General features: G+C 36.2%; 1 protein-coding gene and 1 pseudogene across 1 annotated transcript in view; one reads left to right on the top strand and one right to left on the bottom strand.

Annotated features, from left to right (window-relative positions):
• The window catches only part of Sbf2 (SET binding factor 2), a 345635-nt gene that overhangs the window by 208470 nt on the left and 113969 nt on the right, over window positions 1-23196 (top strand). Inside the window, exons 16-18 of the mRNA XM_036177261.1 lie at window positions 9233-9437; window positions 12698-12807; window positions 14451-14600. Of these exons, the coding sequence (XP_036033154.1) occupies window positions 9233-9437; window positions 12698-12807; window positions 14451-14600 (465 nt within the window). The remainder of the gene's footprint in view (window positions 1-9232; window positions 9438-12697; window positions 12808-14450; window positions 14601-23196) is intronic.
• Window positions 11312-12493, bottom strand: LOC118586681 (annotated as a pseudogene).

The following is a 23196-nucleotide window of genomic DNA, read 5'->3' as shown; positions in this document are numbered from 1 at the left end:
TATGTTGTTGTTGTTGTTGTTGGTAGTGGTGGTGGTGATGGTAGAGAGAGAGAGAGTGTGTGTGTGTTTGGGTTTTGCTGGTGTGAGATTATTTATGGCCTGTGTTTAGTGGGAGTAGTTAACTTCTTTGGTTTTGAGTTTTCCTTCTAGTACCTGTAGGGCTGGATTTATGGCTAGATAATGTTTAAATTTGACTTTGTTGTATAATACCTTATTTTTTCCATCTATGGTGATTGAAAGTTTTGCTGGGAATAGTAGTTTGGGCTGACAGCCATGGTCTCTTAGAGTCTTCAAGACATCTGTCCATGCTCTTCTAGCTTTTATAGTCTATGTTGAGAATCCGGGTGTAATTATAACAGGTCTGCCTTTATATATTACTTGGCATTTTTCTCTTGTAACTTTTAATATTCTTTCTTTGATCTGTATGTTTAGTGTTGATTATTATTTGATGCAGGGACTTTCTTTTCTGGTTCAATCTATTTGGTGTTCTGTAAGATTTGTGTACCTTTATAGGCGTGTCCTTCTTTAAGTTAGGAAAATTTTCCTCTCTGATTTTGTAAATATATTTTCTGGGTTTTTGAGCTAGGAATCTTCTCCTCCTGCTATTCCTATTATCCTTGGGTTTGGTCTTTTCATAGTATCCCAGATTTCCTGGATATTTTGTGTTAGGAATTTTTTAGATTTAACATTTTCTTTGACTGATGAATATATTTTTTCTATTATATCTTCAATTCCTGAGATTCTCTCTTCCATCTCTTGTATTCTGTTGGCTATGCTTGCTTCTGTAGTTTCTATTGTCTTACCCAGATTTTCCATTTCCAGAATTCCCTCAGTTTGTGTTTCTTTATTGCTTCTATTTCAATTTTCAGGTCTTGAACAGTTTCCTTCACCTTTTGGGTTTTTTTCTTGGCTTTCTTGGCATTCTTTAATGGATTTATTGATTTCCTCCAACTTTTTGTTTGTTTTTTCCTCAATTTCTTTAAGGTATTTTTAAATTTACTCTTTAAGGACCTCTATCATTTTTATAAAGTTGGTTTTAAGGTCATTTTTTGGTGATTCAGTAGTTTTGGAATATTCAGGTCTTGCTGTTGTAAGATAGCTGGGCTCTGGTGGTGCCATGTTGCCCATTCTAATATTGACTTTGTTCTTATACTGGAATTTAGGCATGTGGGTTTGTGATGATTTTAGGTCTAGGTGTTGATTTCTGAGTTTGTCTTTGTTAGATGGGTGTTTTGTTCCTTGGTTTCTGTTTTATCTTTGGTCTTCTGATCTTTGTGGCCTGAATTTCTGGTGGTCAATGTGACCTCCAGTCCAGTAGGAAGTCACTGTCCAACTTGGGAGCTAGACTTCTTGTGGCTAGTTGGTCTTACCTGCATCGAGGGGTCTCTGTTCTTCTGACTGGTGTGGCTTGCATCTGAGCAGCTGAAGTCTGCAGGCATTCTGCATTGGGAGGTGAGGTGGGGGTGGGGAGGAATGGGTCTTTGGGAACTGAATCTGGGGAGTAGGGCAGTTCAGCTGGCAGGCAGGTTACTCACCTGTTCTTCTGACTAGTGTGGCCTGCACCTGAGCCAATTATACATTCAGAGTGAATATAAGAGACAACCAGTGTCTTTCAGTTTTTAAAGTGGTCATAATGAAACTTTGCATTATTATGTAAAATAAAAGTTGCCTTATTTGTTAACTCTTTGAAATGCACTTTAAATTTCATGAGTCTTTACTAGGCTTTCTTAAAAGATCTAATTCAGTTCCATTAATTTAGTTGGTTCCATTCATCCAGTATGTTCTTATCAAGTACTTACTAGTGTCAAGTATATTTTAGGCACATGATTCTCATAGTGTCTTTCAGAAAAGATGAACATGATGATTGAGAATCTGGGAGTATTGTGATAGATTGTTGTCATTCCTTCCAATTGTAAGATTCTGAAGTTTGTGACATTCCCAACATTGCTAAAGTATAAAAACTTTATGAAATTAAAACAAATCAAAACAAAACAAAAAACAGACCACTGTGGTAAAGTTACTTTCTTGGGTCATGCAGGAAATTGGGAAATTGGGGGAAAGGAGAGGAATCATGTCAGTTGAAAGCCAATTTTGCTACCATGTCAAAGTCACATTTCTGAAATTCCCCTTTGGTAAGTAGGAACAGACAGATAATTTTACTGTTTGATTACTCTTGGCTTAAAATTCAGAAAGGGTGATTCCATTCAAATGTTTGTAAATACTTGTTGCACATAAATGTGGTATGTGTATCTAGCTTGTCTTCAAACCCCATTTCAGGATTTCAAAGAAGTCTTGATTTTCCAGTTTCTTCTCATCACTCCTTTATTTTGCCCTTTAATGAGGTTTCAGGCATGTGAGTTCTATGAATGGAACTAGAGTTGGCTGCTTTTCTTGATTCCTGGAACTTCCTAAATAATTAAGAAAAGTACGGGTGACTTCAGGACCTTGGGAAAGTGGAACAGATGAGAAGACTAAATGCATTTGAGTCAGGTCATGCAATCATTGGTAGAGTTTATGCCATCAAGCTTAGTGTGCACACATCTATACACCTTTTCCTTTTGGTGCCCAGCAGATAATAGTGACAGCTGCCCGCTCCCTTTTTGTCTCTGCGTGAGCACTTGTTTTCCTACTGTGTCCCTGGGACTCCAGACCTGATATATACAAGACCTTGTAATGAAACGCTAAAATATTAAGAGTAGAATTTTATGAAACTTCCTTCCAAAGTACTAGAAAATCAATTGAAATAAAACCCTTTCACTCTAAGCGTAAGCTCCTCTATCTGGTTTGCTTGTTCACGATCAATTTATCATGATTTGATTCACATAGAATAAAAATTTTAATATACACATCTATACATTTTGACAAGTTCAGTGTGCCACTAGCACTATAGTAGATGCCTATAACATTCTTATCACTCTGGAAAGTTCTTTAATGCCCCTTGGTAGTCATATCCTCCTACCTCCTCAAATGCTTGGTAACCACTGGTCTGTTTTCTATCTCTGTGGTTTTGTTTTTTCCACAATTCAATTGTTTTGAATTTGGCTTCATTCTCTTAATATGTATTTCAAATTCACCCATGGTCACACATAGCTGGAGAGTATACTTCTCATTTCTGAGTAGCATTCCACTTATGGATTACCTAAGTTTTTTTTCTCTATTGACCAGCTGAAAAACAAATTTTGGCAGTAATGAGCATCCTGAATATATGTGTATTTGCAAAAATATAAATTTTATTTCTCTTAGATAAATACTTAGCACTAAGATACCAGGATATCTAACACAACATTTAACTTTGTTTAAAACTGCTGATTGTTTTTCTAAGTGTCTATAGTATTTTGCATTCCCACTAGCGGAAATTCCCATGAGAGTTTCATTTGCTTTACATCTTTGGCAACACTCAGTATCATCATTTGCTATTTTCTGTTTCTTTGTTTTTCTTGCAGTCATTCTCATAAGTTTGCAGTAGTACCTCTTTGTGGCTATTGTTTTAATTTCAGCAGGTGAATGTGTATTATCTTAGCTAATGATTATATGCAAATGCTGCTTTAATATTTGTGATAAAAGTAATTAAGAATAGAGACTCTCCATTTGGAGTCATTAAAGTAATGATTCTCAAAAAAAACCTCAGCCCTCCCACTGTATTTAGAGACATTGTCATATTGGGCAATATCAGAAAATACTTTTGGTTATTATGGCTAGATAGTCCATGCTATTGTCATCTAGTAAATACAAGCTTTTTACTATACATGAGGACTCTCCATCCCCACTGTAAACAAAGAATGGTCCCGTTTAAAATGCCAGTAGTAGTAGGATTGAGAAGCACATTCAGTGAAAGTAAAACAGTCAGCATATTAGACGGGAAATCCTCAACACCAAATGCATTAGGTTAATTAAGAGACTGTGGTGATCCCTTAAAGGCTTATCAAGTTGGAAAATCAAGAATACTTCACTCTATCAATCTTATATACTGCCAGGCTCAAGAGTCCTATTATATTGGTAGTATTTAGTGATTTACATCAATAATAATAATGTTTTCAGCTATATTTGGGAGGATTTGAGTGATAACTCCAGAGTGCTAGGTATGAATAGTGAACATTAAACAATTTTAAGTATCTGAGCTAATCTTGAATATTTAGTATCCTCTAACAAAGTCACATTGATTTGTTATTCACTGCTAAGTCAAATTTGTAGGATGATTTTTTTTTTTCTAGTGTGGCTGTTGCCTACTTTGGATTCCCAGTATATCTTAAGATTTTTGTTTGTTTGTTTTGTTTTGCCTTTATTTGACACGTATGCTCAGCCTTCTTTGCTATAAAAGCTATATATAATCTCATTGAGTCTGGCAGAGGAAGAAAAAAATTGATGTTCCCCAGATATATGGTATATATGTTTGTAGTTTTTTTCAAGGCTGAGAAAAACAGTTTCTCCCTGTGTGTACTATAACAGGATTACAAAGACCATGCCTTGAAAATTATCATCAGAATTTAAAATTTACTTCCAATGGTAGGGCTGAATTTATCCAGACTTTCTTGGGCTGTTCATTCTGGTTGACTTGCACAGAATTGTTTCCATGTTACCTTGGTCATTTGTCTAAGGTTTTGGTTATTACTTTGTATTTACATTTCTTTGAACCCAAGTAAAAGTTTGTTCATTGGTTTGGACTCTCAGGAAGTAATGGATTTCCTTGTTTCAGCAGCAAAACTGGACTACAGTTTTTAATGAAATCTATAACCTAAGGAACCAGTCAAAACCCTTTGATAGTGAGAAGTAAGAGTAGATATTTCTAAGACCCCCTTGAATACATCATATCCTAACCCGAGTTTCCTTTCTTTGCCATCCTTCTGGGTCCAAGCATAGTTTCAGATGACACATGTTGTCCTTTACACTTAACATGCTGCCCATTAGAGGGCAGTAGTGGACAGACACAGCAGCCAGTAAACCAGATAGTAGATTTGCATCCTGTAAACACAGAATGTGGTAATTTAGTAAATTTCTCTAAGGTCTGCATTGTAATGTAGAATGTTTCTGCAGCTGCCGATAGGATCACCTTGAGCTTTTAACATGGGCTTTTCAGATACTTGTTGTATGGATTTGGCTTAGTTTTTTTTTTTATTTTGTTTATAGGAATACTGTTAATAAGCAACATCTTTTCTTTAATTAGTGATTTATGTGTAGACTACTGCTGCTACTTTTACCACAAGTGCAATCACTATTGTTACTAACATGTAAATAGTTGGTGTTGCGATCTTAGAAAGGAAAGGAATGCATTTCATTTTAAAACATGCTATACAGCTGGTAGTGGTGGCGCGCACCTTTAATCCCAGCACTTGGAGGCAGAGGCAGATGGATCTCTGTGAATTCGAGGCCAGCCTGGTCTCCAAAGCGAGTTCCAGGAAAGGCACAAAGCTACGCAGAGAAACCCTGTCTTGAACCCCCCCCCCAAAACAAAACAAAACAAAACAAAACAAAAAAACATGCTATACAAAAACATATGTACCTAGTGTTACCATATTTTCATATCTAATCTTGTTTCTGGGCTGTCTATTCAATTTGTCCATTTAACCCTTCATTAATAGTCGTAAGCTTGTATAGGTTTGGATACATCTGGAAACCTTGACTCACCCATTTTCTCCCTGTTCATCAGTTCCCTGTTACTGGGACAAAACAGCTGAAAAAATGAACTTACAAGGAGGAAAGATTGATATTGATTCTCTGGTTCATATACTTTAAACAATAGCTTCTAGACCCTGATGTCTTGAGCTTTGGTAGCGTAGTTATCATGACTAGTGTGCATCTCACTGTGGCTAGGAAGCAGAGACAGGAAGGGGCCAAGGGGCCAATATCTCCATTAAGTGTGCATACCCTCTAATGTAACTTCTTTCCACTGGGCCCTAACTCCTAAAGATTTTATCACTCCTAAGAGCACCAATGGCTGGTGACAAAGCCTAGCATATGAGCCACTGTGGGGCATGTAAGATCCAAGCTATAGTGTTCTTCTGAACTTCCTTGACTTTTTAGGAGTCTTTGTTCTTTCCTACAAAAATAAACATGCTGTGTTACAGATTTTGACTAGAAGTGCTACATGTACCTTTTGTTTTTCTTATCAATCTTAAGTCATTGTTAGAAAAGCAAGTAATAGTAATACTAAGTAATACTAATGAAATGCAACTCAGAGATACTTGTATTATTACAAAAGGGTTTTTTTTTTTTAATGTTTTTAAAGTTGTTAAAATGAGGAGGCTAGGTACATGGCTCAGTGGGTAAAGAGCCCTTGTCAGGCAAACCTGACAACCTGAGTTCAGATCCCCAGAGCTCATATAAAAACAAGACACAGTGGTGTCCAAGTCCATAATTCACTTCAGTGTGTGTCTGTAGGGAGATGGAATGTAGAGACAGGAGAAATGCCAGAAGCTTGCAAGCCAGCTAGCCTAGCCTACATAGAAGCAAACAAAAGAGACAATGTCTCAAACAAGATGTAAGGTGAGAAACAACAACCAGAACTTTCCTTAGACTTAGATGTCCACCCACACTCCTTAGGTGTACACCCACGCTGATACACATGTGAGCATATATACACAAAAAAAGTCTTTAAAAGTTGTCATGATGACTATTATTGCTTCATTTGAAATAGAGTGCAGAGGATTTTTTTTAATTGCTACAAAACTAAGTCAAAATAGAAGTAGTAAATATACTTAATGGATTCAGGATTCAAGATCCTTATGAATTACCTCTCCACACTGGAAAAACTATTCCACTATATTTATAAAATTGTTAATTAAATATTTTGAGAATGTATGAATAGAAATCATGCTAATGATCAAAGCAAACAAATGTACTACTTTTTGAAGAAAGTACAGAGAATACAGACAAGTGATGTTTGTGATAATTCCAGGTAGAATTTTAGGGAAGAAACTAAATATATACAATTTTGATTTTTCAAGGAAATTGTAACATAAGCCTGATTATCTTAGGTAAAGTTACTTATCTAGCATCACATGTTGAGCAGTACAAGAATGAAAGTACAGTGTTTTGACCCATAATGCAGTCTTATTTCCATTGTGTTTTGATAAATGCTTACTGTGTCCTCTGCCTGGATCTACCTTTTTCTTTTTCTGGGTCTGGGCTACATAACCAAAAAGAATTTGGGGGAGCAGTTCTAATAGGTGGTGACAGTTGACCATTTTTAACTGACAAGAGCATGTTATAGGATACTAATGAGTTTAGTCTACACCATGAATAGCATAGGTTCAGTGGAAGTAAGGAATTTTCTGGTGGCAGAAGGATAATAAATGCTAGAATTGGTCTAAGAAAGGTTGTAAAGCAGCCTTCCCTAGAGAACTTTAGAGAACACATAAATTCCACTGTGCTCAGGATTTGAAATAGAATCCTCCTTAACTCAATGCGAGATAAAGTTTCATGCTGGCCCTAGAATATTTAAAAATATTAGCTGGTAAGGTTAGGGAGTGTCGCTCAGTGGTAGCATATAGAAAGTCCTGGGTTCAATCTCCTGCACCAAAAACTTTAAAATAATTAAATTATTACAGTTTTGATGTGTGTCGTTGTTTCCCACTTGCTAGGATGCAGTGGGAAATACTTTAGTATCTTCTGCAATCCTGTCAGTTTTTTCCTGCAACAGGTATATAGAACAGGACAAATAAACAAAAGAAAATACAGCAGCAACAACAACAAAACCTCTTTAATATGGGGCTGGAGAGATGGCCCAGAGGTCTTGTAAAGCACTGGAGTTCAGTTTCCAGCACCCATATTAGACAACTCACAGCCACCTAGAACTCCAGATCAAGAACAGTCAATGCCCTCCTCTGGCCTTTGCAGGCACATGCACACAGAAACACAGAAACACACATACATATACACAAAGCAAAATAAAATGTTTTAAAATTTTTTTAATTAAAAATATCTTTTTAATTAAGCAAAACATCTGCTTTTGTGATGCTTCCTTTGAGTAAGACAAGGTTAAACAATAAATAAAATCCATACTATGTGAAAAGGAAGGTAATGGATGTATTAAGGGAGGCAATATAATTTTGGTAAGGTGTCCAGAAAGGATGAACATAAGAAATACAAATTCAGAGGAAATGGGGAAGTATTCTGGACCAAGCGAACAGTTATGTGCCAAGGACTTAAGGCAGGAACAGGAAAGCCTATGAGCCCTGCCTCAAATGGATGTAGCATATAGTTGCATAGAAAGGCTAGATCTTGTAGTCTCATTAATAAATTTGAGCTTCACTCTGATGAGGAAGCCACTTAACTGAGCAAGTTGTGTGGTGAGTTGTCATGTTTTTAATGAAGTCAGTGTCTTCACTGTTGGAAGATGGAAAAGGGCAGAACCAAGGGGACCAGATACACTGGATAATATAAGAGCTATTGGCTTAACTGAATTGAGAAATAGTCAGATTATAAATGTACTCTGAAGATGAAGTCCATAAGAGAAATGGATAATTGTATGTTAGAAAAGGGTATTAAAGATTACCAATCTTTCCACAGAAATGATTGGGGAAAATATATATGCCATTCACTGCAGTGATCAAGACTGAGTAAAACAGATTTATAGATAGACTACATTTTAGACCTAAATTAAAGATGTTATTTTAAATCTTAGTGGAATTTTGTGTAAATCGTTAAAAAGAAGATTATAGAATTGGAGAACACTCAGATTAAGAGCATTGAATCAAGCCAGGCAGTGGTGGCACACACCTTTAATCTCAGCACTTGGGAGGCACAGTCAGGCAGATCTATGAGTTCAAAACTAGCCTGGTCTGCAAGTGAGTTCCAGGACAGCCAGGGCTACACAGAAAAACTCTGTCTCACAAAACAAGACCAAAAATGAAAACAACCCCTCCTCAAAAAAGAACATTAACTCATTAATATCTTTATGATTAAGAAGTAAATGACTGGAAGTGATCTCGAAGGGATTTAAGTGTTAATAGAGTAAAGGGCCAAGGATTGAGCATTGAGGTGTTCACATAATTAATGAAATCAGATCTAAAATCCAAGCAAGGCACATATTCATGGAAGAAGATCAGCTGTCTCAGATGCTGCTGAAAGATCCTGGAAAAAGATTCTGGTATTGTATATACATTGGCATGTATATGAATGTATAACCACTCACCTGATTCCAGTATGTAACTCTGTGCTCTTCTATTCTTCCTATTTTCCACTGTTATGTTAAATATGTTTACTTGGATACTTTTATTTGTGTCTGATGCTACAGGAGAATCCAAACCCCCATATGGCGTTCCAGAAAGTTCCACGCCCAACAGAAGGATCCCATTTGAGAGTTCACATTCTTCCTTTCCCAAAGATTAATGAAGCCCGGGTTCAGGAACTAATACAGGAAAATCTTGCTAAGAACCAGAATGCACCTCCTGCTACAAGAATAGAAAAGAAATGTGTGGTGCCAGCAGGTCCACCTGTTGGTATGTATTTGTGTGTGTGTGTGTGTGTGTGTGTGTGTGTTTGCTCCTTTCAAAAATAAATCTTTTATGAAATGGTTTGGTGACACATTTTCTATAACCCCTGCATGCAGGAGGCTAAAGCAGGATTGCTCCAAGTTCTATGCCAGACTTGGCTACATAGGGAGTACAACACCCACCTAGACTACACAATGGGACTCTATCTCAAAGCCACAAGAGCAAAAACAAGCTGTGTGTCCTTTAAAAAAAAATACAAGACACAGCAAAAAAAAAAAAAAAGTGTATGATTTTATAAATGGACAAGCTCATGAACTGGAATGAAAATACTACCAACACTCAGTTACTCCATCCCCACCACCTCTCAGGAAAAGTGAACATTATCGGACGGCTGCCGCTGTGAAATCTATTTCTTAAAACACTTTACTGAGCTGTAGTTCACATATCAGAAGTTCTCCTGTAAGTATACAGTGTGGTGACTTTGAGTAACTCACAGTTAACTCTAACATCATCACTGTTTAGTTTAGAGAACATTTTCTTAAGCCATTTAAAAACGTCCTTCTGTACATGTTGTCAGTGATTTCCTACTTCCTTCCAGAACTACCTTCTCTCCAGGATGGAGAGTAATCTACATCCTGTCTTCATGAATTTGCCTATTATGGGCATTTGTATAAATGGAATTATGTACCATGTATTCTTTTGTGACTGGCTTATTTGTTTAGCATAATATTTTCAACATTTTTATGGCAGCAAATGTCAGTATGGAATTGCTTTTTGTGGGTGAATAATGTTCAACAGTAAGGGGGAATAATATTCAACAATAAGGGAAAAATATAAATGTGACCTTTTTTAATCATTCCTGAAATGATAGACATTTGGTTCTACTTCAGGGCTTTTGTGAATAATGCTGCTGTGAACATTGGTGCACAACTTTTGTGTATATGTGTTTTCAGTTCTCTTGAGAACGTACATTCCCAGGAAGGAACTGGGTGTGTGTGTGTGGTCTGATGCTCTGTGTTTTAAGAACTGACCCTCCTTTCCATGGCAGTTGCCCTTCATTATACTTTACCAGCAATGGGCAAGAATGACACCCCCCCCCCAGCACCTAAATGCTCAGCATCTTTTTATGTGTGTTGCCTTTTCTGCATCTTCTGTTAATGTCTCTGATGTTGGGTATGGTGGCAGGCACACACCTTTAGTCTCAGCAATCAGGGGTCAAGAGGCAGGTGAATTTCTGAATTTGAGGCCAATCTGGTCTATGTAGCAAGTTGCAGGGCGGCCAGGGCTACATAGGGAGTCCTGTCTTTAAATAAAAGGGTGTCTGTCCAGTTTTAATTTGAACTATTTATGAATTACTAGAATTTTCTGTAGTTTTTAAGTGATTCCCTTATCAGATATCTGGTTTGTAAATACATTCTCCTCTTTTGTGGACTGTCTTTCTTTTTTTTTTTTAAGTTAAAAATTTAACTTAATTTTTTATTCCTGGTACCACTATCACAATTTATAGGACAATATAGCTGATGTAATGAAAAGAAAAAGACAAAGCTACAACAGATAAAAGACCTCAGGAATGTACATCTAATTGACACTACATTGCATTAATCAATAGCTGCACTTTTTGCAAACTGTAGCTATGACAGTCCTGAACAAGAAGGGTTTCCTGTTTAAGCTGCAGTAATTTTATCATTCCTTTATTGGCAGATTTTTACAGTTCCTATAATTTGTTTGGAACAACTGTCTTGAAGTAACCTGCTGCTTTCCTGACAACTTGTTAATTTCTCCAGCTAAAAACTGGAGCCCTTTTCTACTTTTTTTTTTTTTTTTTTTTTTAAAGCCTTCTGCTACCATATCCACCACTTCCACCACCAGATTCAAAGCCATCATGGTAGGGACTGCCTGAGCAAGTCATTATAGTTCCCACAACCTCTACAGTTACCTCCACCAGAATTTCCTCCTTCATTGTAACCATCATATCCTCTTCCTCCACCACCAGATCCACCACTTTGGTTTCCACATCCTGGTCCAACACTACCATAGCCTCCTCTGCTACTGTAACCAGGACCACCACCATAGTTATCACCATCACCTCCAAATCCATTATATCTGCCATCACCACCTCCATAACTACCTCAGCTGCCACCACCTCCACCACCACAGCGACCTCTTCCACCAAAGTTTTCACCACAACCAAATTACCTCCACCACCTCCAGAGTTCCCTCCACGGCCCATAAAGTTGCCAGATCCACCTCCATGACCTCTCTATGATCCAGCAGACTGCATCTCTTGTTTAGAAAGGGCCTTTTCCACTTCACAGTTATGCCCACTAATAGTGTGGTATTTGTGAACAATAATTTTATCAACTGTATCATGATCATCAAAATTACAAAAGCAATTCCTCTCTTTTTTCCACTCTGCCTGCCTTCCCTAGTTTCTGTGTTTCAGTCTTGCCATACCTTTCAAAGTGGTCTCTCAGATTATATTCTTCTGTATCTTCTTTAGTTCTACCAACAAACGTTTTCTTCACCATTAAATGGGCACCAGGCTTTACAGAATCCTCTCTAGACACAACTCTCTTGGTTCCACCACATGCCCATCAACCTTGTGTGGCCAAGCACACATTGCACAAGAGTAGGTCACAAAACCAAAGCCCCTGGAACATTTTGTTTAGGGATCTCTCATTAACACACAGTTAGTAAGTGTGCCCCATTTCTCAAAATGTTCTCATAAGCTATCATCTGTAGTTTCAAAGCCCAGACCACCAATAAACAGCTTTCTCAACTGTTGTGGTTCCTTTGGATCATGGCCCTCTATTTTAAGACTGAAATCACCTCTTCAAACTCAAGTTCAATATGAGACTGAGAGGAAGAGGTGAGGCTGTGTCTTTTTATTTACTGAATCTCGTCTCTTCTTCCCTACAGTTGAGGGGGATGTATTAAAATCTCATGATTGTGGAGCTGTTTCCCATTTTAGCTCTAGCTTAGCATTCTGGGTATATCTCGAAGTTGGTTTGTTAGAAGGATATATATTTGCAAGTGTTACACTGATTAATTTGCCTCTTCATTGTTATAAAATGTGAACTAAGTTGTATCCTCCAAAGGGAAAACCTAGTCATTTTAAGACTATTACCATGACCAATATATACTATTTTTCTTATTACATGGCATTTGTTATTTTAATTTTGCCCAGGATTTGAAAGATTAGACTAGTCATTGTATAATTTATGTAGTTTTAATTTATTTGTGTTTTCTTTATATTCTTCCAATAGTTTCAATAATGGATAAAGTGATAACAGTTTTCAACAGTGCACAGAGACTGGAAGTTGTTAGAAACTGCATCTCATTCATATTTGAAAATAAAACTTTGGAGACTGAGAAGGTAATAAAATAACATTTTTCCTATTTAATATTTTCCCTTTAGAATTACATTTTGAAGTTGGCAAGTGACCTGTTCTCTAATTCTCTTTTGTCTCTTTAAGCCATTTTAAATGAATAGTGTCCAAAATTTAAGACTAGTTCAAGCCTCTGCCCACAAGAGAATTTGGTAGTCAGTTTTTCTCTCTAGTTGTTACAAAGATTTAATATTATCATTTTAAATTATGTGTGTGTGTGTGTGTGTGTGTGTGTGTGTGTGTGTGAGAGAGAGAGAGAGAGAGACAGACAGACAGACAGACAGAGAGAGAGAGAGAGAGAGAGAGCGAGCGCAAGAGCGAGCACGCTATATACATGTGAGTAGTGCAGAGGTGCCTGTAGAGGCACCAGAACCTCCAGAAGCTGGAGTTAGAGTGTGATGAGTCACTTGATGTGGCTGCTTGGAACTGAACTTGTATCTTCTGCAAAAGCAATACACATTCTTAACAGCTGAGCCATTTCTCTAGCCACTTTCTCTCCTATTTTAAAGCACGATTCTTTAAACCTTTTTTCACATACTTTATTTTATATATAATTTCTTCTCTCTCTCTCTCTTTTGGTAAGGAATCTAGTTAAATTATCTAGAGCATACTAGAAACTGATAACTACAATTTAAATGTGCCTCTTCGGGTTTTCTTGCTTTCTTCAATGAAATATGCTAAACATAACATAGCCTTTGCTTGGTGACTCATGATCACAGTTCTGAACATCTGCTACAGGGTAAACATGTACAGTTGCTTGCTACTATACTGAATAAACCATCATTTCTCACTTTTTCATGTTTTTGGTCATTTATTTGTTGGTTGATTGGTTTGGTTTGGAGATAGATAGATAGATAGATAGATAGATAGATATAGATAGATGTATAGATATATAGATATCTCCAAATGTGGCAGGTTTCCTATTTGTTTCTCTTGCCTTCAGCTTTTGCATGCTGTTTCTTTCTTTCTTTGGTTTGTTTTGGTTTTAGATTTTTGAGACGATGTCTCACTGGTTAGTAGTCTAGATTGGCCTTGTTTTACAGACCCTCTTGCCTCAGCCCCTCTGAATACAGGCGATGCCATCATACCAGGCTTTGCATGCTGTGTTTATATCTGCTCCTAGTGTTGGTAGGCCCTCCTGCTCTAATACTTTTTCTTTTCATGCTAATTTGTACCTTCTGTTTTTTTTTATGTTTTCCAAATTAAATAAGCTCTTTAATATTATATGCAAATGAACAGGCTTTATATGGTGAATTAGAGGAGCTATTTCTTAATATTCTTACAATGAGAGCTTTAATGCATATATCTAAAGAGATCTAAATATTTATAGCGTTGAGTCATGGTCTAAGCAGCACACTATTTAGCCACTAAAGTTCTATGAAGTCTGAGGTGGGGTGAATTTAATGTTTTCTCAACCTACATTATAAGCTACTTGTACTTGTTTTTCTTGCTGTCTTACAAATGAACATATAATTACAAATCTATTTTACAATCGGTCTTAGCAGTGAATCACCTGTTTCCTAGGAATTCAATTCTAGGAACTTTGTTAAATACTTGACAGCATGTTCTTGAGTTTTCAGTGTGGTTGCTTGAAGGTACATTTGGTCACTTGGACTTCTCTTGTCCTCAGACCCTTCCTGCTGCCTTAAGGGCCCTTAAAGGAAAAGCAGCAAGACAGTGTCTCACTGATGAACTGGGTTTGCACGTCCAGCAGAACCGGGCAATACTGGATCATCAGCAGTTTGACTACGTAATAAGGATGATGAATTGTACTCTGCAGGTAATCTTGAGTGATTTTTGGAAATAACCTTTTTCTAGATGTATTAATTACTGATATATAAATGTCTTGAGGATACTGTGGCTAATGAAGATATGATCATTGAATCACTTGCTCACTAATTGATGGAAATGCTCACTTTGTTCTTTCTTTTCTCTAGACAAGTACTGTGTTACTATGATGATTTTGTAATATGAGCAATATCTTAAAGGCATAGAGTCATAGATTATAAAACCCTATACTCATGTCACTCCTCAGTCAGGTTTTAGTTGTACTGTTAAAGCAGAGAACAGTTAATGATGAATAATCCAATGATAAAAGACTGAATTATAAGAAGCAGTCTCCTATGGGCTTCAGAATAGGTATATGATCTTACAGAAATAACATTCCTACAAAATAATGAAGACTCAAATTAGAAGAAACAATCTGGGTTCTTTGTTGGCTGTCATCCTGTTCTCTTTTAATATTGAGAATTATTGAATGCCAAGTGATATAAATAAAATGCATGTAAAGTATAGTGTAGTAGAAACAAGAACCACAGGATATAATTGGTAATAAAATTTGTAGATGAAAGAAAGCTAAATAAATGAGAAGGTACAGTCTATAATCACAGTCAGTTCTCAAAACTGGTGGTGAAATAGTTCCTGTCAAAAATCCAAGCAGATAAATATCCTTTGTAAATACCAACCTTATTCTAATAAGAAAAAGAATAAGTCATGGAGACTTGCCTTGTCAGCTCTCAAATAATTAGATAATATAAAATGGCAAAGTTATAATCACATTGACCAGTAGAACAGAAGAAAGAGCCCAAAGATGCACACTCATATTGAAATGTGCTTTATTGAAAAATAGAACAGTGGCAGAATTATGATCAACTCCGGCCAGGGGGTGGTGGTGCACACTTTTAATCCCAGCACTCAGGAGGCAGAGGCAGGTGGATCTCTGAGTTTGAGGCCAGCCTGGTCTCCAAAGCAAGTTCCAGGAAAGGCGCAAAGCTACACAGAGAAACCCTGTCTTGAAAAAAAAGAATTATGATCAACTCCATAAATAATTGTGGGACTTGTGGATGACCACATACACATAATATACCTTATGTGCCAGGCATAGTGGCATATAACTTTTATTCCAGCACTTGGGACACAGAAGCAGGCAGATGTCTGTGAGTTTGAGGTAGCCTGGTCTACATAAAGTGAGTTCTAGGACATCCAGAGATACATAATGAGACCTTGTTTTGGAAAAAATAAAAGGAAAAAATACCAATACAAAAAGTATATACCTTCACACTACACAATATCAGTTCCAAATGGGGTAGAGCAAGATTTATTTAAGTCACCAACAGTGCCAATCTTTAAAGATTTGACTGCGTTAAAATTTCCCACTTCTTTTCATCAAATATATAAAGGAAGAGTGACAACACAGGCCAGATAGGGTAGCACACTCCTCATCCTATGAGGGGAGGCTAACACAAGAGGTCTGGAGTTAGAGACAGTCCAGCACTGCACAGTGAGACATGTATAAAAACAAGAATCATGAAACTACCAACTTCAGACTGATAGGTGTGTGTAAAGCATATAATTGCCAACAAATTTGCATTTTAATTGTTGTAACATCTGTAGATTTTTTAAGACAACTTAATTTTTAAATGGGAAAAACATGTAAAGAAAACTATCCAATTAATAAGTGTATTAAAAGATGGTCTAGGCCAGGCAGTGGTGGCACACACTTTTGACCTCAGCACTCAGGAGGCAGAGGCAGGCAGATCTCTGAGTTTGAGACCAGCTTGGTTTACAAAGTTAGTTCTAGGACAGCTAGGGCTACCTAAACCTTTACCTGTCTTGAAAAACAAACAAGTGAAAAACAAAAACACAAGAAAAAGAAAACAAGTGGTCTAAAGAAGAAAATCTATTCCTGTAATTGAAGAAATGCACAAGTGTTGATAAGGTTACATAACTTATAAACTATGGTGTCAATGTATAAACTAGTAAATCCCTTAAAAATGTTTGTAAGCAATTGCCTCAAAAATTAGATACCTTAGAATAAACCAAATAAAGGAAGTGAAATACTTCTACAGTGAAAACTTTAAAACACTGAAAAAATTGAAGACAATAGAAAATGAAAAGACCACCATGCTCATGAATTGATGGTATGACAACTATCTTGCCAAAAACAATCTCAAGGTTCAGTGTCCCCACCTAAATTCCTCCATTTTTCACAAAAATAGAAAGAAAATCATAAAACTCATATAGAAGCACAGAAGATCCTGGATAGTCAAGGCAATCCTGAGAAAAACCAATAATACTAGAGGTATTATCAGACCTGGTCCCAAGTTATACTGCAGAGCCATAATGACAAAACTGCCAAGGCCACTGGCATAGAAACAGACATGCAGATCAGTGGGATGAGATAGCATAACCAAATATAGACTTGGATATTGCCATATGATTTTTGACAAAAATGCCAAAAACACACATTGTGGGGGAAGCTGGCTCTTCAAGGAGTGATGCAGGGAAAGCTAGATATCCACATGTACAAGAACGAAACTGAATCCTTGTCTCTAACTCTGAAATTTATAGATGGCAATGTAGAGAAAAACATTTCAAGACATCAGCCTATGGAAGAACTTTCTGAAAAGGATCCCAATCGCTTGTAATCATATTAAGCATTAAACTACTCTTCATAAAAGCAAATATATGTTTTCTCTCATTTGTGGTTCCTATATTTTATATAGATAAACTTATGTCTGTCTAAATAATAGGAAATTAGAAACAATATTGTCTAGGGGTGTAGCCAGAAGTTTTCCTGTGTCCCACCCATCCTGTAGCCCCTCAGACAAGTAAACACACAGAGACTTATATTATTTACAAACTGTATGGCCTAATAGTTCAGGCTTCTCACTAGCTAGCTCCTATAACTTAACCCATTTCTATTGATCTATAAGTTGCCACATGGCCATGGCTTACTTTTTCATCTTGCTTCTCCTGGCGGCAGCTGGTGTCTCTTCTCTCCTGTGCCTCCTTTTTCTGTCACTGTCCTGGATTTCCCGCCTGCCTATGAGCTGCCTTGCCATAGGCCAAAGCAGTCAGTTTATTAACCAATGGGAACAACATATATTCACAGCATACAGAAAGACATCCTCCAGCATAGGGGAATGTGGAGGTCTTACAGGAAGGGAGGGGCATGAAAAGAAAAGAAACTAGTTTGGAGGAATATAGTTAACATACAATATGTTGTTAACTTGTATGAAAATGTAAAATTAAAAAAGCAAACTTTGTATGTTATAATTAATAAGATATTGGAAAAGAATGTAATTTGTCACTACCTTGTAAAGCTGCCTATGAATCATATTCTAGGACCCAGATATTCTAGTAGATGTTCTCTTGCCTATATACACCAAGAGATGTGTATCAGTGTTCTGAGTTACATGGCACAATTTAAAAAAGAGGGTCACTCCAGAAGTAATTCAGGCTCTGTGGCAGCAGGGAGGTTCAGCCTTGATGAATGAACTTCGAACAGCCATGCAGAAGTGTATTTATTGATTGTTACACAAAAGTTGTTTTTTGTTGGGGTGGGGAATAAAACAAGTTCCTCATACCAAAGCCCCTGGTCTAATCTATATGTTTCATGAAGGAAAACATCACACTCCTATAACTTTAGTTCTTATTGTGTACTGTTTGCAGTACCTAATAATGCAAGACACTCCAGGTGTACCAGGACCATGTTGTGACCAAAATCCTGCAAAAGCTGTAAAGCTTCTTCAGAAAAATAACTGTAGATAACAGAACAATCACCGTTTTCTACAATGATTTCTTCAAGGTCAGCATACTTCTTTAAAACAACTTCATTCTAATGTTTACACTAGATACAGTGAAAACAACTGTTTGACTCTAATGTTTACCCTAGATACAATAATTCTACTAGAATTTCACTCCAGATATGCACAAAAATGTTTGTTGCAGCATTATTTAAAATAACAGAAACACTTGGGCCTGGAGAGGTGGCTCAGTGGTTAATAGCTTGTTGAGGACTGGAGTTTGGTTCTCAGCACTCAAATCAGGTGTCTTAAAACCACCTTTAACTCCAGCTTCAGAGACTCCAACTCTCTCTTCTGTATTCTGTGAGTACCAATATTCATATGTGCACATAACCCCCCCTAGACATATAATTAAAAATAAAGTAGATCTTAAATAATAGGAAAACTGAAACTTGTCAGTGATAGAATGAATATATAAATAGATAAATTTTCTTTCTTTAGAGTATTATTTAGCAGAGAAAATGAACAGATTGCAGCTACAGGTAACACTATGGTTGACTCTTAAGATATTTTGTATAAGATAGCTTAATAACAATATGGTTCTACATTAAAAAAATAAAAAACATATAGTATCTAGAAATGTTTAATGTAATGATACTAACATAGGTGGTAAAGCCACAAAGAAAATCAAAATCAAGTTATGGCTGTGGGGGTGGGGATCTAGTTCAGTGATTGAACACCCCTAGCATGCAGGAGGCCCTGTGGAATTTCAAAACCCCCTAAATAGTTACCATTTTGATATTGATTTATTTAATAGTGGTCACTTTGAAAGACTGTTCACCTCTAAATAGAAATGTGTCAGTGTACATATATACTGGTATGGAAACATTTGTGTTATATATTAGAGGTAGGGTAAAAGGTAGTTACATAAAGTAGATATATGATTCTTTTTTGATCTGTAATTACATACCTGTGTACATATAGTTGATTATAAGTCTGGAAAGATATTTACACTAAGTCCTTAATAATATACTTTTCTGGCATGGATTCTAATAGTTTTGATTTATAATTTAAATTCTTTCAATTATACATAATAATTAATAGGAGCATATCTTTTATAATTAAACATTATTTTATAATTTATTTTGTGAACCCTTATGAAAAGAACAAACCATACTAAATTTTCTCTTCAAAAAGCCCACATATTCTTTGTTACTTTGTTATAATAATTTTTTCTATTGATAAATTATAGGCCAAAGAAGTAGGATTGACAAATCAAGATGTTCAGAAGCCCTAAGGTTAGACAGTTCCCCAACTTCCTAATGACTGGTAGTAAAGCTACAGAAACTGTATTGGAAGTTTTTTCTATCAGTGTTTTCTATGCCATTTATTAACTAAAATTTCAAAACTTTAAGCTTCACATTTTAAGATTATGTTTTAAGGTCTTGTCTAAACTTAATCTAAAACACATACTAAAACATGTACAGTTAATCATGTCATTTACAGACCTATAGGAAGCTAAACTACGTTTTTTTGTTCTTTGAATACTCATCTTTTCTTTCAAATATACCTTACTTAACATAAGTACTTACATAAGTCAACATTTCAGATGCACATAAGCATAGTCCCTGTGTCCATCAATGTTCGTACCATTGTTTGCCATCATATAAGCATTCTTTCTGGTTACAAATGGGCCTACATGTACTGTCCTTGTGTGAATGAGTTCTTTATTTACAACTTGGAGTTTATTGGTGTCTGTTTGTTGGGATTGCATAAAGGGATTTAACATGACATTATTAATACCCTTTACAAAAGCATAGGATTTAAAAGCAGGCCAAACATCTCTGTTGATATTTTTAAGAAAGAAACATTAACTAAATGAACTAATTTTTAGTTAGTGATTCAAACACTTAGTAATCTTTCTTTTCATGACCTAGAAGTTAGTCTCTTTCTTGCCCTCAAGGGAAAACCAAAAGGAACATCAGTACTGCAAAACAACTACTTTGTTTATCAGGCTCTTTCAACTCCAAGATAATTTTTCACAGTACTGTTTTATACAGGGTATGATTAATTCCTACATAACATCTCATTTCAAAAAAATGGATCCTATTTTCAAAACAAGGGATCAAAAATCATTAATTGAACCTCCATTTAAAGCTTCTTGTTATGTCTAGATCTTAGCTACTATCCTTTAACAGTAAATTATGATTTGAAAACCCAATGAAGTTCTCCACTTCTCTCATTATGTTTAATTCCATGCTTTGAGAAAAAGACATTGAAAATTTCAAATAAACATAAATCATGATTTTGATACATAGCTCTCAAGAAGAAGAAATATCTCCAAATATAGTTTCCCCTATACTCTTAAGAAAAGAACAAATAGAATGAACCAAGCCTTAAGCATCAGCACGATTTTAAAAAAGATTTTTGAAAAGATTTATTTCTATGTGCATTGGTGTTTTGCCTGTATGTATGTAAGTGAGGGTGCCAGTTTCCTGGAACTGGAGTTACAGACAATGAACTACCATGTAGGAGCTGGAAATTGAACGTTGGACCTATGGAAGATCAGCCAGTGCTCTTAACCACTAAGCTATCTCTTCAGCCCTTGAATCAGCAGATTTTTTTACCATACTTACACCTTGGTCTCTTTAAGGCTTCGACAGCTGGTTAAACCTGAAAATTTTACATTGATATAGAAACACTGAAAATAAGAAGTAATCCCCACTTAGTAGCATGCCAGGAGAAGCAATTATATATCTTTCTTTAAGTAAGGTATCCTCCTATTTAAGCAATCAGGATTCCCCAGATCAAGTTCAATAAAACGTGAGCTCACAGTTGTAAAATGGTCCAATACCATGAGCAAGATCCAATATGAATTAGTTTCAACATCAACTAGTGACAAACTTTGATTCCCCCAAGACTTTATTTACTTATCTAACATGCATATATAACAGTTAAAATACTAAATAAAAGATCAAATATAAAAAAAATAACAAAACTAACAAAAATGACTGTTTAAATTACATAATCATTAAAAGTAAAGATTCAAGGGATGTAGAAGACAGTGTTTTAAGATGTCATTTATCCTTCTCTAAATGAACTATGTATTAAATGCAATCTAAGTCAAAATTACATCTGAATTCTTTTAGAAGTTAGCAAACTGATTCTTCAATTTCTGTGGAAGTACTGTAGACTTAGAATTACACACTCAATAAAGGAACAAACTTGGAGAATTTTAAAACATAACAACCCAGGTTAATCAAAATAAAACATCAATGCTAGACCAATGAAAAAGAACAATCATAAGTAGACACATATTTATGGCATTTTTCACAAACACATTGAAATGAAACAGTAGGGAGATAAATGGTTTTGTGTCTTTACAAATAGTTTGGAAGCTTGTTGGTAGCACACGCCTTTAATCCCAGCATTCAGGAGGCAGAGGCAGGTGGAGCTCTGTGAGTTCAGGCCAGCCTGGTCTACAGAGTGAGTTCCAGGATAGCCAGGACTACACAAAGAAACTCCATCCCAAAAAGCCAAAATAAAAATAATAATATTGGAATAACTAAATGTCCATATAAATACTGACTGTACATCAGAAAATAAGGATTAATTTGAGACAGAACATTGACATAAAATGTAAAGCTATAAAATTTGATTTGTTGCTTAGTTGATATCCTTCTTAGATGAAATCTTTTTAAAATTGGCCACCTGACTTCAAATTCACGATTCTCCTGCACATGTGAGACACCAGTGTGTAGCACTACATGTACCTCAGAAAGGGAGAGGTGATGTGGGTGATAAAAGCTCCACAGGGCAACTCAAGCAAAGTCAGCCATGTGTGGTATACATCTGTAAGTGAGCACTTGGGAGGGAAAAGCAGAATGACCTAACATCAAGGTTATCCTTGACCACTGTGCTGGACAGTTTTATGTCAACTTGACAAGCTAAAATCATCTGAACCTCAGTTAAGAAAATTGCCTCTATTGTATAATTTTGGCTTCTTTGTCAAAAATCAGGTGTTCATAGGTATGTGAGTTTATATTAGGGTCTTCAATTCAATTCCATTGATCCATGTGTCTGTTTTTATGCCAATACCAAGCTATTTTTATTACTATAGCTCTGTAGTAGAACTTGAAATCAGGGATGGTGATACCTCCAGAAGTTTCAGTATTGTACAGGATTGTTTTGGCTATCCTGGGTTTTTTGCTTTTTCATATGAAGTTGAGTATTGTTCTTTTGAGGTCTGTAAAGAATTGTGTTGGGATTTTGAGGGGAATTGTATTGAATCTGTAGATTGCTTTCGGTAAGATTGCCATTTTTACTATGTTAATTCTACTGATCCATGAGCATGAGAGATCTTTCCATCTTCTGATATCTTCTTTAATTTCTTTCTTCAAAGACTTGAAGTTCTTGTCATACAGGTTTTTCACTTGTTTGGTTAGAGTTACCCCAAGATATTTTATATTATTTGTGGTTATTATAAAGGGTGTGTCTTTACTGACATCTTTCTCAGCCCATTTATCATTTGTATATAGGAGGGCTACTGATTTTTTTTTTTAGTTAATCTTGTATCTAGCCACATCACTGAAGGTGTCTATCAGCAGTAGGAGCTCCCTGGTAGAATTTTTGGGGTCACTTGTGTATACTGTCATATTATGGATTTCCCTGGGAGGGGGAAATAGAAGAGATCTCCTCAGGAAACTGGGAGTGAGGGAGTGGGAACATGAGGGATCAGGTTGAGGGTGTTGGGGGCAGGACAGAGGAGAGTAATGAGAGATGTCTTCATAGAAGGAGCCATTTTGGGGTTAGGGAGAAACCTAGTGCCAGGAATCCACGGGGCTGACC

Source organism: Onychomys torridus, chromosome 1, assembly GCF_903995425.1.
Source record: "Onychomys torridus chromosome 1, mOncTor1.1, whole genome shotgun sequence".
Lineage (NCBI taxonomy): Eukaryota > Metazoa > Chordata > Mammalia > Rodentia > Cricetidae > Onychomys > Onychomys torridus.
The sequence above is the reverse complement of the archived record's forward strand: the minus strand, read 5'-3'. Positions and strand labels throughout refer to the sequence as shown.